The 16,934-nt window shown below is 44.7% G+C and overlaps 1 protein-coding gene across 1 annotated transcript in view; it reads left to right on the top strand.

Annotated features, from left to right (window-relative positions):
* The window catches only part of CFAP43 (cilia and flagella associated protein 43), a 1,012,780-nt gene that overhangs the window by 431,532 nt on the left and 564,314 nt on the right, over positions 1 to 16,934 (top strand). The window contains exons 11-12 of the mRNA XM_069611745.1: positions 663 to 811; positions 2,978 to 3,081. Coding sequence (XP_069467846.1) covers positions 663 to 811; positions 2,978 to 3,081 — 253 coding nt within the window. The remainder of the gene's footprint in view (positions 1 to 662; positions 812 to 2,977; positions 3,082 to 16,934) is intronic.

The following is a 16,934-nucleotide window of genomic DNA, read 5'->3' as shown; positions in this document are numbered from 1 at the left end:
CCTCACCCAATCAGTTCTAAAAGGAGGTACATTCCCATCCCTTCAAGAAACAGCTCATCCCCCCTGTATAAGAACTCTCGCAGGTCTTCAGACCCTAAAAACCAAGGCTCTGCTTATTCTCCACTACCTAAACTATACACAGTCTTGCATTGTTCCCCCGTCCATGCCCTCTTTAGCTAGATTTGTGCTGTAAAAGGTGGCAGTGCATGGAGAGATGTAGGAGGCCAGTGTGAACAGATCATTTTATGCAGGTGTCTGTTAGTAGAAGGAAAGAGGCATTTTGGTCTTTCTTCATCTTGTTAACATAAACAAACGCCGAATAAAAAATAAATTTAAAAAAAACATAAACAAAGGCCTTTTTATGCAGAGCATTTTACCATTTCATTCCCAATCAAACAGTTCATTTCTATTCATTTATTCTTTTTTAACAGTTCATTATTTGATCACAATTATTGTTAAAATATATTTTTGGTGTGTTATACTTAAAATTCTATTTTAAAATGTACTTATTGGAGATTTCTATGTTAACTTGGATTGGTGAAGGTATTGTTTGTCATAGTTAAGAATTTTGCTTTAGTTATTTTAAGAATTATCCAATACATATCACTTTAGTATGTGGATGAAAATGTATATTTAGATGTTTCCCTGCCTTCTTTTTCTAGGCAACCGTTATGGTTTGCTGCCCTTCATCACACTGCGTGGTGGTTGGCAGCATGACTGGGCATCTCTACTTCATCGATGTTGCCAAAGTTGAAGACCTGCGTGTGATTTACAGAACCCTCCTGTCCCGTTCTCCTGTGCACCGCTTGCAGTGAGTACTATGCCAAACCACAGGTGCTGCCCACCTTCAACCCTATGTTTTTATTTGGCCTGGCAGCCCTTGAACACAGCTATAATCTCTTTGATACCAGAAGGTGTGACAGAATGCCACCTGCAGGTGTATACCATTCTGAAATTTGTATACAAAACGCTGCTCATTACCCCTCTAAAAAAACTTTGCTTAACAGGCCTCAAGCATAGTCCACATATATGTGCTTTGCTGGAGCCTGTCTCAAGCAGCTGTCACTAGCACCTACAATGGGATTTGGTAACATTGCAGCCACAGAGCCACATGTGCATTCCTGAAACAGCCTACTGGAACAGGCTGCCTTTAACAGTGGACCCCAATGATTCAAATAGCATGCTGTATCCCCATGGCCTGGTGGTAGAACCTTGGTTAAATGTAAATGTACAACTAGATCTAGTTGGATATTGTGGCCTATGTGGAAATACAGTTATACATAACAATTTATTGTCAAACTGGTTTCCTGTGACTACTGCAGCTTTCAGAGACCCTTGTGTATTTCTGTCTGAGACTGGGCTTTTTTCCAAAACAAATGTTGGACTGAGTCCTCAATGTCCTTTTGTTCTGTGCTGGGAAAGCTTCAAAGGTTGCCAGGTTGACAGGACATACTGCTAGGGGGTATGGTGGTAGATGCTTACTATAATGGGATCTCTGCAATACAATGGGAAAGTCGCACCAGGGGGATATATACTGGAGTCATCTTGCTCAAAGGCAGTAAGGAGCAGCAGTGAAGAGCATTGTGTAGCTCAGGAAGGAATCTGTACACAACATCTTGAACTACTCAGGCCACACACCCTACCTGTGACCCTCTCAGAGCTGACATCAGATGGCAAACCCTTGATACAGCAGAACAGATTGTCCCCTTTCAGAAGGTTAGTAAGGAACAAATCGGTGGTGGCAAAATGACTATATAAGGGGGTGAGACCCCCCTTCATTGAATCTTCGTTGAATTATCTTCATGGAACCATCTTCTTGAAGCTTCTTACAAGTTTTCACTGGGACCTTGTAATGGGCAGTCTTTACCCTTTAAGACTGTCCAAGTTCCCGCACATTGGGGGTGAAGATAAGGGGGGTGCAGAACCTCTCCCTATTTGCTGTAGGGGGGGATTTGAAGTGACTTGCTGTTGATCTGTTGGATACCGATACCCGGGACTCTGCCTGCTGAAGTGGCAAGTCCTGCAATGTTCCCTGGCATCCTTCCTGGCTTGCAAGGTCAGAGGTCACACATTTACTCAAATGTGCAATTAGATTTGTAGCATGGAATACAGCTTCTACATGCATAATATCATGATTCTTTATGTACAAGAAGTAGGAGAAAAGATTTGCAATGTCAATAGTGTATTCATTATTAAGAAATGTAGGAATTCTACGAGGCCACACTTTAAAAAAAAACAAGTAAGGTGTGTTAATAAAAACAAAATCCAAATACATTTGAACGTTTCTCAGTTTATGTTTCACTAAACATTACTTTAATGTACCAGGGCCTTGGCCTACCCCAAATAACCCATGATATGTTGGATGTGTGATTTTACAGAGGCAATCAGAAATCTGGGGATCAATTGGAGCGCAGATGACACATATTAATCTTAACTATTTGTGCCTGCAGCACTAGGTATCACACAGCACCTGCATTTTTAAACATCTAACAAAAGATGTGAGACAGAGCAGAAAACAGGCTCTGTAATGTTACATTGAAAATTAGCCTGATTGGTCAGTATAATTGTGGTATTATATACCTGTCTGATGCGTTGGTTTTTCAATGTCTCTTGTTTCCCCTTGTTCTGACCTTGCTAGGATCACATGCTTCCTCCAATGGGTTGATCCTTTGTTATCTGGACCTCTGCAGTATTTATTTCCCTGTTAGTTCAGGCTGGGATAGCCGGATCTCACTGCTCTAGTCGCTAGACCAGCCCACCTGCATACATAGTATTATCGGCAGACCTTCACATCGCTGGCCATCAGATGAAAGCATTTATCCTGCAGGGGCATTAATCAGCAAAGTCCCGTAGGGCCCCTTCATGCCCTTTGCTGACCAGTCAACTATCTGAAGTGTGGGATTCACTGGTGAATTGTAATCTTGATCTATGAAGCAGTGTCTGTACATTAACTGAAGAATGGTTATTTCATCCTTAGCTGTGATCAGACTGGTCAGTTCCTGATTGCTGGTGCTACAGATGGTTACATTTTCATCTTAAATGCAAAGCCTTCACATTCATTCCGTGTTCTTGGATACACAGGTAATGACCAATTTACCACATTCCAAATCAACAGAATTATTTTTGTAAATCGATCTAGCCACATGTTCTCATGGATAAACATTTCAAGAATGTTAAGCGATGTTTCTGATTCACAGTTTGTAGATCAGTCTTCCATTGTTTTCTCCTTAGTTTATTTCTTCAAGGTGATAAAACATGACTGTATCAAAAAACTTGATCTATCTAAATACACTGATCTTATCAAATGTATAATATGTATAATTTCGAAATGTTTGTAATTTAAATAGTGCAATACCTTTTTTAACAGATGATGACCACACAAACAAGCTAATGGGTCTGATATAATTAAGATTTAAATGAATGTCTTAAAATCAAAGTTATTATATCACAAGAAAGAAAATCTTGCTTTTGCTCAGACTTGTCATTGACTGTTTTGTATTGTGAGCGAAGTATTGCCTGTGCAATAAGGCATGTTTCCTATCGCTGCACGTAAGATGGATAACAGAACGTACATTATTTGAATTTGTTATAGTTCTTCCCATGTGAATGGTATCCTGACATTCAACCCAAAGAAATTGTAGGGTTCAGTTTCCAGCATTTATAGAATTTACTCGGATTTGAATTTCATTGATTCTGTTCATAACATTAACATCAAAAGTATCAGGGTAAATGTATGCAAAATGGGATACCATCACAAATGAAAGATGCGTGTGCTCATATGTGATGTGTGCAAATAAGCAAACTACTCTCTGTTGGAACATGCGCTAGCATTGTCTGCTGCTCTTTTTCTGGGCTGACTTCTTAGAGGAATATCCTCCTTCGAGGCAGGTCTCGATCTCCTCTGGTGACCAAATCAGCTGGTTCTTTTAATGCCTTTGTCTTCTCCGAATACTCCTTTTGAGTATCCATTTTTAGTAATCTGGGGTCTGCTGGCATACCCCTTTTATTGCCCCCCTACACCGCAGCGTGCCTTCATAGGGCTTAAGCCATGTTACTGCAGCCATCCCTCTCTTCATCTCTGAGGGTGAAACCTGGACTTAGAAAACTTCTGAGGGGTACTTCTAACTCCCCAGCTGGTTGTCGTTCTCCTTCTTGCCTCAGAGATCTCACCCATGTGTCGCCATGACCTGCAACACACCAGGAGGTGACACCAGGGGGGCGCTGAGGAGATCCTGCGAACACACAGTCCACCGCGTATTTACAAAATTAAAAAACAGATAATGGTAAAAGGTGAGTGTGTCGAAAAGGTCTTCCCAGATACATGCTGGCAGAATGTGTAAGCCAAAAGGACCTTCTTAATTAAGGACAACAATCAGCAGTTGATGCTCGTATTCTGAGAATCCTGGTTGGCGTAGACTCAGCCATCATTTGACTGGGTGCTAAATAAGATTCATTAACTGGCTCAGGTGTTTATTCCTGTATTAGAAAGATTACAGTGGCATTTGCTGTACATCTTATGTAAACATGTCACTTTTACTTAAGCTACCTACAGCTCATGACTTTATGTGGCGTGAAGGCATCATGAAGCAAGACACATACAACAGATTTAAAGTTCCAACAAAAGATATTTATTAACTTAAAGTCTGAGTCAAAGATTTAAACTTAAAAGTCTGTCTATGTCCAAAACCTATGCTTGCCCTCACAACTAAAGCTAAACAGTGTGTAGGGATGTCAGTAATCAAAGAAATGGTGATCAACATAAAGTTCTCAGCCTCTTCCAGCTCGTAGCTTCCTCTTCAGCTCCCCTTCCCCAAGTTCAAGAAAGGTCCACAAAAGTCTTAGAATAATCTTTCCCACGTTCAAGGTAATACAGCTCCACACAGTCCTCGGGGTTCCATTCCCCAACTTCCAAGCAACACAATTCAAAAGAAAAGCATCTCGAGGCTCTGTTCTCAAGACAATACTTGCAGTTCTTCAAGTTTCAGGGTTCCCTACCCCAAGACTTTAGTTCATCCACTCCTTGGTTTATTATACAATGCATTTGGTTCTCACAGTTCTGGGCTCAATGGTATAGGTGCTGTTGTCAGACCACATGGTCCACCCCTCATAGGTCGCGCAACCAGGATCCCTAGCCTCTTCAGCCCACACAGGTTCTTCTGTACCTGCCCCTGTGTTCACAGTCATATTCACTTTGCTCCTCTCTTTTGGTCTCTTGGCTTTAAATGCAGGTTTTCTGGCTTCTCCTGGTTAGCCTCTTGGCTCTGCATAACTTGTCACACACCTCGTGCCAGTCCTTGGTCTTGCCGCACTGCATTTACTCATAAAAGTTCACTTTGTGGTGGTCTTGCTCATGTCCCACCTTTATATGGCACTCTTTCTTACATGTCATTTGCATATGGGCACTTTCTCTTTGCCGGTCCTTTGCTTTGCCCATAAAGGTTTTATTCAGTTCCATATTCAGTAAGCTTAATGGCAAGATTTCATTCAGTTTGGTATTCAACAAATAGTCAAGGTGCTTATTTTCCAAGTTTCCATTCAGTTCGGTATTCAGTGTGCATTTGTTATGCTTGATTTAAATGTTTCTATTCAGTGCAGTATTCAATATGCATTTGATATGTTTGATTTTAAGTTTCTGTTCAGTTAGGAAATTAATATGCATTCATTACCTCCTCGCAACCTGCTAGGAACACCCCAGTTGTCAAGTGCCTCTCCTCGACACTCACCGGTCCTCAGGGTTGTTCCTCAGTGGCTTCTGCTGCTTCTTTACTCTGTGCAGGTTGGCGGGCCAGCTCCTGCGAGCCCCAATCGCACACCAGTGTTCACCTCACACGCTAGCAGCTTTGCTGCCTCTTGGTGGACGCGTATGGCGTCCTTCTCCCTTTGGCATGCTTCCACAACACGGGCGCTCCCTCTCTGGGCTCCTGGCCAGAATCCTGGCTACTCCAGAGGTCACACCATGGCTGCCTCCTCCTGGAAAGGGTCCCCTGATGGTCTTTCCCCCACAGGCCTCCCTGTTTCTCCCTGTGGTGTTCTCTAGCTCTCTCTTTATACACCTGCAACCACTTAACAGGTTGCAGGTGTGGATCCTTCATTAGGTTTGCGTGACTTTCATTAAGGGGATGTGTCTGACTCTCACCATACTCTGCCGGCATCTTCCTTGTCCCAGTGCTAGAGTGGTAAAATGTAGGTGTAGTGTTCATTACTCTTAGTCTCCTCTTCCTTGTATGAGTACTTTCAAAGGCTGAATGTGGGGAAATGAAAGGAAAGGCATTGCAGCAACCTGTAAAGGTCAGAGGAGGGTTAGGTTGTTCGTCAACAGGGAAAGGGCGATACCATATCTTACCTGTGGGTACCCCACTCCAACACTTCAAGGACCCTCCACCCAGGTGACCCTCCCTCACTTCTCCACCCCCAGGGTCACGATCCAAAAGGGTTATCCTTTCTCTGGGCATCTGAGAAGAGGATCCAGGGGTTTTAGGAGTGAGAACACCCTCAGGTTTCTCACAGTAGGTAACAAAGTTGCTTGCGTCATGCTTGTTGGACCATACAACCACCATTCCTAAAATGAATATGCTTGTTCACACTCACTCAGCTGTTAAGGCCGAATAAATGGCAATTTCTAATGTTTTCAAGATTGGTTAATCGAGAATATAAATCTCTTCTGTTTCAATAAAAGTGGCAATACAAAAACAAGACCATGTCACAGAACTCCTTGCTCCAGAAAATACAGTAAAACCAGTGAGCAAAGGGGCCCTCATAGCCATTATGGACCTCTGTGTTTACTGTGAATAAATACTTACCATGTTGCTCGACAAAGACAAATGTATACTGTTGTTGTATGACCCCATCTTAGAATCCACTAAGTTAATCAGTAACGTACAATATTAGGTTTTTGATAGTGAGTGGATACATGACACAACTAGACATTACATAACATAGCAGCATCCCAAACATCCAGTATTGAATGCAATCCCCAAAATACACAAAACAGATAAAAGCCACCCCTGCATCTAGTTGTGGCTGGAGTGGACTCAATCATTTAACCTTTAGCTAAGTATTTGGACTTTATTTTGCATCAATCGATGCCCTACATCCTGACCTACTTCAAGGTGGCAGATGACTTATTCCGTAGGGGAAATAGCTTTAAGATTGACAATAATATGAAGATACACCTACTGATCGCTCGTGTGGAATCACTGTACTCTTAACATACCATGTAGGGAAGGTCTGGAAGCATTGTCACACATGTTGTTTGAATATCCAATACATGGAGTGAATTTGCAATGTTTGATACGATCGTGTTTAACAACTTTTTTAGGTACAAGATACAATTCTACCGCCAACATGCTAGCACTGCCATGCATTCTTACATGGCCCCCACTCATGTAAACACCTTTGTGCACAATTTCAACAAAAAATGAATCTTGAACAATATCACATGGTCTCCCCAGATCAGAGTATGGTGGAGTTATATAGATAATGTTTTTGCTATCTGAGAAGGTCACCAAACGCCACCACAGAATTGCGGTCCAGAATTACTAAACCTCCACCATACTATTCAACTCACACTTGACATAGATGTACCACATGCATATTATTTAGACACAACTGTTATGCGATAGGAAATGGTTTCACTAATGACCTATGTCTCACACCCACAGACACCAACAGTATATTTAAAGAGATTCCCTCCTTGTAATACGATCACATCCTTGCCCTACTTCCTTCCTTCCTACATGAGTTTTAAAAAATATGTTCCGGTCCAGAAACCTACATCAAAAGGGCCACAGAAATGTTAATGAAATTATCCTGGTCTGGGTACCAGTAGGTTCATCTGCAGCAAGCAGTGGATCATTTTGATGACACTCCTTTGAACATCTGCTGAAACAAAAAACACTGTCCATAGCCCCGGATTGCTTTAATATGATTACGCCCTATTCAAGACTTTCTAATGGAGTATCAAGGGGTGTCACCAAATATCTAAGGATACTACAAGGGGATGCTAGTAGATCAGACTATTTCAAGAAACACATATCTTTGGAAAGAGCTAGAGGAATAATACTGGCAATCTGGTTCCACATGCAAAAAAAACCACCCCAACATTATTACACTAAAGCAGCACAAAGACCTTGAATGTTTGCCTCTCTGCATTGCAGTATTTGCAATAATTTAATCTCATCCCCAACGGTTTAAAATTCAATGGCAGAAAAAAAGAAATAAATAGTTATGTGACCTATAACACCTGTGGGATAATCTGTCTCGTTAAATGTCCCTGCTGCAAGCCGTATGCTGGCCAGGCATCAAGAGTAGAAAAAGTGTGGTGGGAAGAATATATGTCAACTATCGAATTAAGAACAATTTTCAATAATTATCAAACATTTTCTAGAGTCACAACGTCAAATTTCCCAACATCAAAATCCCCAAATTCAGGAGGTTGTTTCACTATTCATGAGACCAGCCAACTACAAGAAATAAGTAGTCCAATGGGTGGCCTACTGGATATTCACCTTAACAACGCTGTCCCTCTTGTCTGAATGAAGAATTGGATCTCCATTGCTTCACTTGATCATAGAGCTGGTTGGGATTTTCTGTTACCTCTGTGTGGAATATAGGCTGCGTACAGATTCAAACTTTGAGGTGCACTGGAGGACACAGGTTGTTCCTCGCAACCAAGACTCCCTTTCCCTCTCCTGTCTGCTCATAAAAGCTGACTCTTATTTTCCCTCACAAGTTCAACTATACTAACTAGACTTCGCCTTTACTGACAATCCACATACGAATCAGACCGATTGTCTACCTTTCACAGGTGGACTATATTCTACTTTTTCAACGAAGGACATGCAAACTTGTTCTATGCTGCTATCATTGGATATGTGCTCAATTAAGAACATGGCTAGAGTAGTTTCCCAATCACACTCTTCCGATCCATATGCTACAATCCAGCAGGTTTTACAGATAAATCTGTTAAGGTCCCTGATAAATATGGGAATTTGTGTTCATATCAAGCCATGTACACAATGTTTTTCCAATATGCTTGAGAAAAGGATCACCAACAGTGATAATACATTGCCACTTGTTACATGGAAATTTACCAAGTGGATCTGCAAAGACAGACCAGTGAGATCTTTTGCAGATATTTTACCATCGGAGTGTTTATGGACATTATTCATAAAAATAGTAGAAAGGCTGAACAACTAGACCGTTTCATCGACCTCCACAAGCAACCGAACAGCACATCATCTCAATTGAACCAGATGAAAGGGACACAACCTGGCTGTGATCTATTTTTTATCAACTAATCAAATTAATGTTGTATGTGATTGGTAGACCTGAAGGCGGTCATTGAGTAATAATTCAAGCACGGTCCCACACATCTAATAATTCTGTCTTCTGCCATGAAAATGAGAGAAGACCTACGGCAACCACTGACGGTTTGTGAAGGGGACAGAGGAAAAGTGCAAGATATCTTTGTTGCGTCGATGCAAGCAGACCAGAAGTATCCTGAGCTCAGAATGCAGCTCCTTTTCTTTGCGGTCTGTCAAGAGCACATAGAAGCATTTGTGTAAGGAGGCAAAATGTATGTGCCTGTGGTGCTGGGATGCATTGGCAAGGGCTGTGGTATTTAAGTCGGTTGTAGAGGTGTAGCATTCTGATTTTTGATGTATGTTGGGAGTGATGTTCAATTTTCATGTGTGATGTGACTGGCGTTGTTGGTATACATATTGTGTGCTGGGACATAGTTTGACCCTGTTAGTTCTGGAGGTGGAGGGCAGTCAGTGCACACCTCGATGGGTAGGTATGTGAGGAGCATACAAGGTATTGAAGCCTGTGGCAAAGTCCACTGCCTGGTTCTGGGAACCGCCAATGCATTGACTCAGGGGATCCTGCCCATATCACCGCAGAGACAACATTCAATGGCTCAGTGTTGTACCCAACACCGAGCCATTCGGTATTGCGCCCGCGGTGATATGGGCAGGATCGTCTGGTCACTTGCCCTTGGTTGCAATATGTGTCAGGAGATAGTCACATTACATCTCTTCTAGCCAGTGCTGGGATTATCAACCCTCTGCAACATAATATCAGCAACTTTGCAGAGTAAGGAAAACAAGCCCTCTTCTCAAGTGAAAGAGTCTGTAGCCTATGCCTGCCAGTCCCAAAGTCCCAACATCAAAGCAAGCAGCTTTGCCTTTAAGGAGAACTGTTTCCACTCGGTTAAAGGAGGTAATGCACCACCATTGCCATTCTAACCCGAACCTCAATGGGACCATACTTTGGGTCAGGCAGATCACACATTGAACCCTGGGGTCTCACAGGGACCATAATTGCAGTCAACCACATTCTGATTCATTCGACACGAGCATGGTGAATGTTGTTCCAACTCTGCTGGTAGTAGGAAACAGACGCTGGCACTAAACAACCAAAGTACCCCGCTTCCCACTCATGCACTTGTAAAAACAACCCTCACAGAATAAAGAACGTACCCAGCATTTGTCCACAACCTAACTCACATGCTGAAAACACCACAGACAGCAGCCTTATATAAACAAACCTGGACGGTTTAGAGGGGCACATCCAAAATCCCATATAGTGTCTGTATCACATATAGTCTCGGTCCCACCCCAGTATGCACATTAACTCCAGGGGTTTCCCCAGAAGCTAACCAACCCCAATGCCTATCCAATTATGTCCCACAGGTGCAGATTCTCAATTGTAGCTCCACACAGAGGGAGGAGGGAGGATAGTATAAACGCCAAACAAGCCAGTCTTGCAGTGTGGGTTGAAGGAACAGGAGGCTTGCACTCAATGAAGCCTGGAGCTGGAAGGCAGTTGAGGATAAGGAGGCTGCTGGAGTGAATGAGACTAGACAGTTGGTAGGAGTATGTAGAAAGAGAGCATAAGAGGTGAGGAAGAGGCAGAGAGTGTGAGAAAAGAGTTAACTGGAGTGAAGCAGGAGGAGGTGGAGAGAGCTGAAGCAGAAAGGAGGTGGTACCATCAAAGGTGGAACAGAACATCAAGACCGTAGAGGAAAGAGGTGGTGGCGTTAAGTAGGCTGGTAACATTGCAAAAGAGTGAGCAAAAGGATGGGCTGTCAGTCAAGGAAGTGGGGAGAGCCAGAGCCAATGGTTAGCAGGTGGAAGTAAAAGGAACAGATAAACACCTGTGAAGTGAGAATATTCAAGAGGGTTGATAAAACAAGGACAAACATTAGGGGCTTGAACTGATATAGAAGCTGTGGTAACATCACCTCAATGGCACTGTCATGGTGCAAGGCCCTCCGGCTAATCTACTCCTCTTTGATAGATGCTTCCCTCGCCTCATCAACTTCCTCGCATCTCCAGCTGTCCCCTCCCTTGGCTACCCCGCCCTCCTTTCCCTCTGGCTCTGCCTCATCTCTAGCTCCCTCCACACCTCTGCAGGGCGTACCCCTGATTTGTACCCCTCCCCGGAAGGTTTTTAAGGCTAGCAACCTTCATCTTGCCACTCTCAACTCTCGCTCGGCTGTCAAACACTCATCTGACATCTGCCACCTCCTCGAAGAACTTGACCTTGATGTCCTCAGTCTTACCAAGACTTGGTTCATGGCCAGTTCTGTCACGAGTTTTGACACTCTCCTCCCTGACGGCTACAAGATCCTCTCCGCTCCCAGATCCAACCGGCCTGGATGGGGTGCAGCCCTGATCTTCCCTGAGTGGATTCCAGCCTCTATCATCCCTACTCAGACTTACTCTTCTTTCGAATGCCTTGTCTGCAGGCTCTCTCTCTCTCCCATCCACTCTCTCACTGTTGCTACTCTCTGCCGGCCAGCTGGTTAAACTACCTCTTTTCTCTCCAAGTGGGCAGACCTCTCCTCCTCCCTCCTGGCCTCAACCACTCAACTCCTCCTCAATATCCATCTGGATTCTCCCTGTTCCTCATCTGTGCTGTTTCGCGACCTCTGCGATTCACACTCCCTCTCTATCCTCCCCTCCGGCCCGACTCACTCTGCCGGTCACACACTTGATGTCTTGATCTCCTCCGGACTCCCCCTCTCTACTCCCCTCACCACTCCTCTCTCCTGGAGTGATCATTGCCTCCTCTCCTCTCATCTTTCCATCTCCTCCCCCAAGCCAAGCCTACCCTAAGACTGCCATCCACCTTCTCGGACATCCGGCCCATGGAGCGTGTGTCAGTCCAGGCCTTCGCTGCCACCTTCTCCCCCCCCCTCCTCCACCTCTGTCTGACTCGCACCCTGACACAGCCCTGTCCCTGCTCTACTCCTCTATTACTGCTACTCTTGATGCCCTTGCCCCTGTCATGAGGATCCGCTTGAAGTCCAAAGCTAAGTGTAACACTTGGTGTGACTCTGACCTAGCTACACTTAAATGTAAGTGTAGGGCAGCTGAGAGGAAATGGAGGACTTCTTTCTCATCCTCTGACAAACTGGCCTGCCGCCTGCTCCAAAGGCAATACTGACTCTCTGTCTGCACTAAGAAGAGAGCCCACATTCAAGCCTGTGTCTCTGCGGCATCTAACAACTTGGCCAAACTCTTTACAATCTGCAAGGAGCTGGCCAACCCTGCTGCCGTCTCTACCCCTCCTCTCGCCTCCTAGCCTCTTTGCAATGCCCTTGCCTCTCACTTTATCTCTAAAACCCAGGACATCTTATCCACCCTCTCCTCTGCTCCCCCTCCTCTCCCCTCTCCGTCTCTGCTTGCAGACCCTCCTCCAGCTACCTCCCCACCCTCTTTCTCCTCCTTTCCTCTGTTCCCCCCTGATGAGATCGCTAAACAAGCCCCATCTATGAAAGCCTCATCTAAACAGGCTCATCCCTGCTCCTCTTAAACCATTAAGGACCACATAGATACCCTTGCTCCGGCCCTTGCCGATTTCTGCAACCTCTCCTTTGCCTCTGGATCTTTCCCCTCCCCTCTGAAGCACTCCCTTGTGCATCCTCTGCTCAAGAAACCCACAGCCGATCCTTCTTGTCCGGCTAACTATCGCCCAATTTCCATTACTCCCTTTTTGGGTAAACTCCTGGAAAAGCTCGCCATCTCTCAGCTTAACCCTCGTTCTGAGGGTTCAGAGCTGCCAGAAGCATGTAAACTGCTCTCTTGAACAATTGTGAAGATCTGCTCTCCAACCTTGACTCTAACATTCCCTCTGTCCTCATCCTACTCGATCTCTCCTCTGCCTTTGACACGGTCAACCCTACCACCCTGCTCAACCGTCTGAGTGACAACCTGGGTATCACTGATCAGGCTCTGGCCTGGCTGACCTCTTTTCTCTCTAATCGACCCTCCCAGGTACAACTTGGGTCCTTCCTTTCATCGATCTCCCTCTCTACCTGTGGTGTTCCCCAGGGGTCTAACCTCTCGCCCTGGCTTTTCAACCAATACCTGGCATCTCTCACCTACTGCATTTCCATTTTCTGTTCAAACTTCTAGTGCTCTGCTGATGACACTCAACTCATTTTGAGACTGCCCTTGGCCACCTCCTCTCCCTCCCTCATCTCTGATTGCCTAATCGCCATTCAAAATTGGTGTACTGCTAACCATCTTTGTCTTTATGCCAACAAGACTGAGATCCTCCTCATCGGTACACCTTCTACATCATTTCCCTCACTCTCTGACCAGCTTCCCTTGGCCCTCCTCCTACTCCTACATGTGAGGCTAAGAACCTCGGGGTCATCTTTGACTCCACACTTTCCTTCTCTGCCCACATCTCTGACGTCTCTATAAAGTCTAACTTCTTACTTCACCTCCTCAGAGGTACTCTGCCTTTCCTCTCCTTCCCTCAGAAGCTCACTGTCTCCCAAGCTCTGGTTCTCTCCAGGTTCGACTATTGTAACAGCCTCTTTCTAAATCTACCTGCCTCCTCTCTCCTCCCTCTACAACTAATCCAGAACAGGACTGCAAGACTTGTCCTTGGCCTCAAGCCCTGGGATCATATATCTCCACCTCTGAAATCCCTTCATTGGCTCCCAGTGGATGCAAGGATTACATTTAAAACCCTCTGCATTATCCACAAGGGGCCTGGGTCCAAAATACCTTCAACTATCCCTCCGTAAATATCTCCCCTCCCGAGCCCTTCGCTCCTCTACTTCAAATTACCTCAGGGTCAGTCGTTTCTCAGAGAAATGACCTTGGGGTAAATCTTTGCCTTAGGCTGGGGCCTCCCTTTGGAACAGCCTTCCTGCCACCTTGAAACTTGAGGAAAACCATCTCCGGTTCCGGAAGCACCTCAAGACCCTCCCCTTCGCTTCTGCCGCTGCCCCCCTTCTCCCCCGTTGATCTGTTTTTCTCTCTTGGCACTGTGCACCTGTTCACCCTCTGTCATTTGGGTCCAGGTACCTGCTCACCTTGCCTCCCTCCTGTGCTGCCTCCGGGCCACCCCCTGCACTGGTATCTGTATCTGTACCCATACAGTCCCCCTCCCACTTTTCTTCTGCACTTATCAGATATACCATATCTGACTAATCATGCACTTGCCACTGCTGGCTGCATACCACTTTTCATTGCCTGCATTTATTTATTTATTTCACTTATTATTTATTCTTTTCTCTCCTCTGTTCTGCACTTTCCACTTCTCCCCCTTCCACGCACTTTCCCCCTTTTTCCCTTTTCCATGCACTTGCGCCTTCTTAATGTCACTGGGCCTAGTAAGATCATTGTTTTTGTTCTCCCTTTTTCCCCTCCCTTTGCTTGGTCGCGCTCTGAAACACTTGTGTATGAGCGCAATATAAATAAAATATCATGTCATCAGAGGAGAGGGGCACAGATGAAGTGAGGAAGAAGCAGAGGAGGCCAGAGGCTAAAACAAAAGGACCAACGGAAACCAGGGCCTAGCCAGTGAGAAAAGTCAGGTTCTGGTGAACAAGGCTCAGACGTTGGTAGTAATGAGACTGGGTTAGGGAGAATATGGTCGGTTTTTAGAGAAGGGATGAGGAGGAAGACTAGGATTCACTCACCCTGCTTCGAGAGACCCTCTCTAGCTCTCCCTTCCAGCAGTGACTGCCGACCTGCACACCAACAAGGAATGGTAAAATCTTTAGTGCAAGGGTACAGGACACCAGAAAGCCCGAACCTAGAAATAAATGTAAGAGAGGGTTCAGGAACTCATTATCCTACAATGCCAGAGTTTGGGGAGGATGGGGCACTTTATTGGGAACTCTAGGCTAATGAGCCAGAGGGTTTATGAATCCCATGAGCTCATGATGCCAAATGTGGGAAGGAGGCGAAACCTCCCAAACGACTCCAGCTTTAGAACTCAATAGAACTTTAATAGAACTCAAGCTTTAACGCCAGAGACTGAGGGTTCATGCCACACACACAGAGTAGATCATCTTGATAATTATTGTTATTACTCTTCGTTTGTGTGGCGCAGTGCCATTTAACTTTTGTTAACCTACATTGTACATAATCCCATAATACACCCAGTAGAATAAAGCCACATGGCCTTGGTGTCCTTCTCAGTACTGCGCATGACATAACCTAGCATAACAAGGCACAAAACACATAAAACATAAAACAGAAGTCAGGGCAAAGCATGAAAAGCCCTAAGAAGGCATGTCAACTTTGTCTCCTCCCTGCACGCCTAGCACTGGCCTCTGCAGACAGCTCCCATTTCATGTTCTCGCTTTGCCATGGTCAATCTCTCTCTCCCTTGCTCTCTTATTATCTAAGTCATGCTCTCTGTCAAATAGATGTTTGGTATATCATGTACAACAAGGCTCGGAAAATGGCAGACGAGGCAAGCGGGCAGTCTAGAGATGTCACTTATTACCATAAGTGATAAGTGTTATGGGAGGCATGAACCTTCGGTTTAGAGAAAAGGCTGCCTGAAATATGACAACACCCGCATTCATGTCACCTTGCTTAGTATGCTGGCTGGAGTTGGGACAGAATTGAATTTTCTGGGGTTCTACAGTCTCATTTTATGGGACCCTTACTCTTTGGGGACTGTGTCCTGCTAGCTGCTTTCTGTACCAGGGTTGCTGGTTCTGAAAACTGGCCCTGAAACTCTTTGTTAGTGGTGGCTGCCATCATAGCACCTGTGCAAAGGAACTGGGTCTCACCTGGCCTTTTCAGTTCAGTTCAATAAGCTTTATTTCAATGGCAAGTCAGAAAAGCACAAAATTCATTAGCACATCATAAAATACATAAAATAGCCTTGTGTGATGTAAAATTGCAGGTAGAATTCCTGTAATTCCAGTTCCAGTTAAAAGCTAGGCATTCCCCTTCTGCTTCTTGAAACAAACTATCCACATCCGCTTGGGGTATTTATTAATGGCAAACACTGCAGGGGTATCAGCGGAATTTAAGCAAATTGACATGGCTTCCCCAATTTACCTGCTGCCAAGCTTTTTCATCACCACCACAGATCAGCCTACAGTCTTAGTTCTAATGGTTTCTGTGGGGCACTTTTCAAAACATAACAACTCCTCCAGCTGACACTGAAGTATTTACCTGCACTGTGACATTTTCCTATGGTTACGCAAGGGCCCCTGGAGGTCTCCAACAAGCCCTGTATTTTTGGAGACTAACCATGATTTATCAGGGATGTTTAAATCTGTGTGTTACACTCCTGCCTCTGGATATACCCTGTATAGTCTTGTTTCCCGCTTGGAGTGTAACATGCCCCTCTGGGCCTAGGTAGTGTAAACCTAAAACACTTCCTGGACTTTGGTTGCCCTCCTGACATTGCTAGACAAAGCGTCCCCCTACTGTATACCCCAAAGTGTTATCGCTGTGCTGCATATGTATTAAGTGTATAAGGAAATTGTACTAAGTTCTGTGTTGTATTCTTGGATCATGAATATGATGGTAATTGCTGTTTGTGTTATTGTCTAGGGGGTTTACTCTTTACTTACCACTCAAAGTCTATATGTATAGTGGCTGCGACTAGGCATGTGACTTGCATTTTAGGATAACGAGTCAGTTAGGCCTTAACTGTCA

This window comes from Ambystoma mexicanum, chromosome 8 (assembly GCF_040938575.1).
Source record: "Ambystoma mexicanum isolate Mex_15411 chromosome 8, UKY_AmexF1_1, whole genome shotgun sequence".
In the NCBI taxonomy this organism is placed as follows: Eukaryota; Metazoa; Chordata; class Amphibia; order Caudata; family Ambystomatidae; genus Ambystoma; species Ambystoma mexicanum.
Note: the sequence above shows the minus strand (reverse complement) of the source record. Positions and strands in the feature narration are given on the sequence as shown.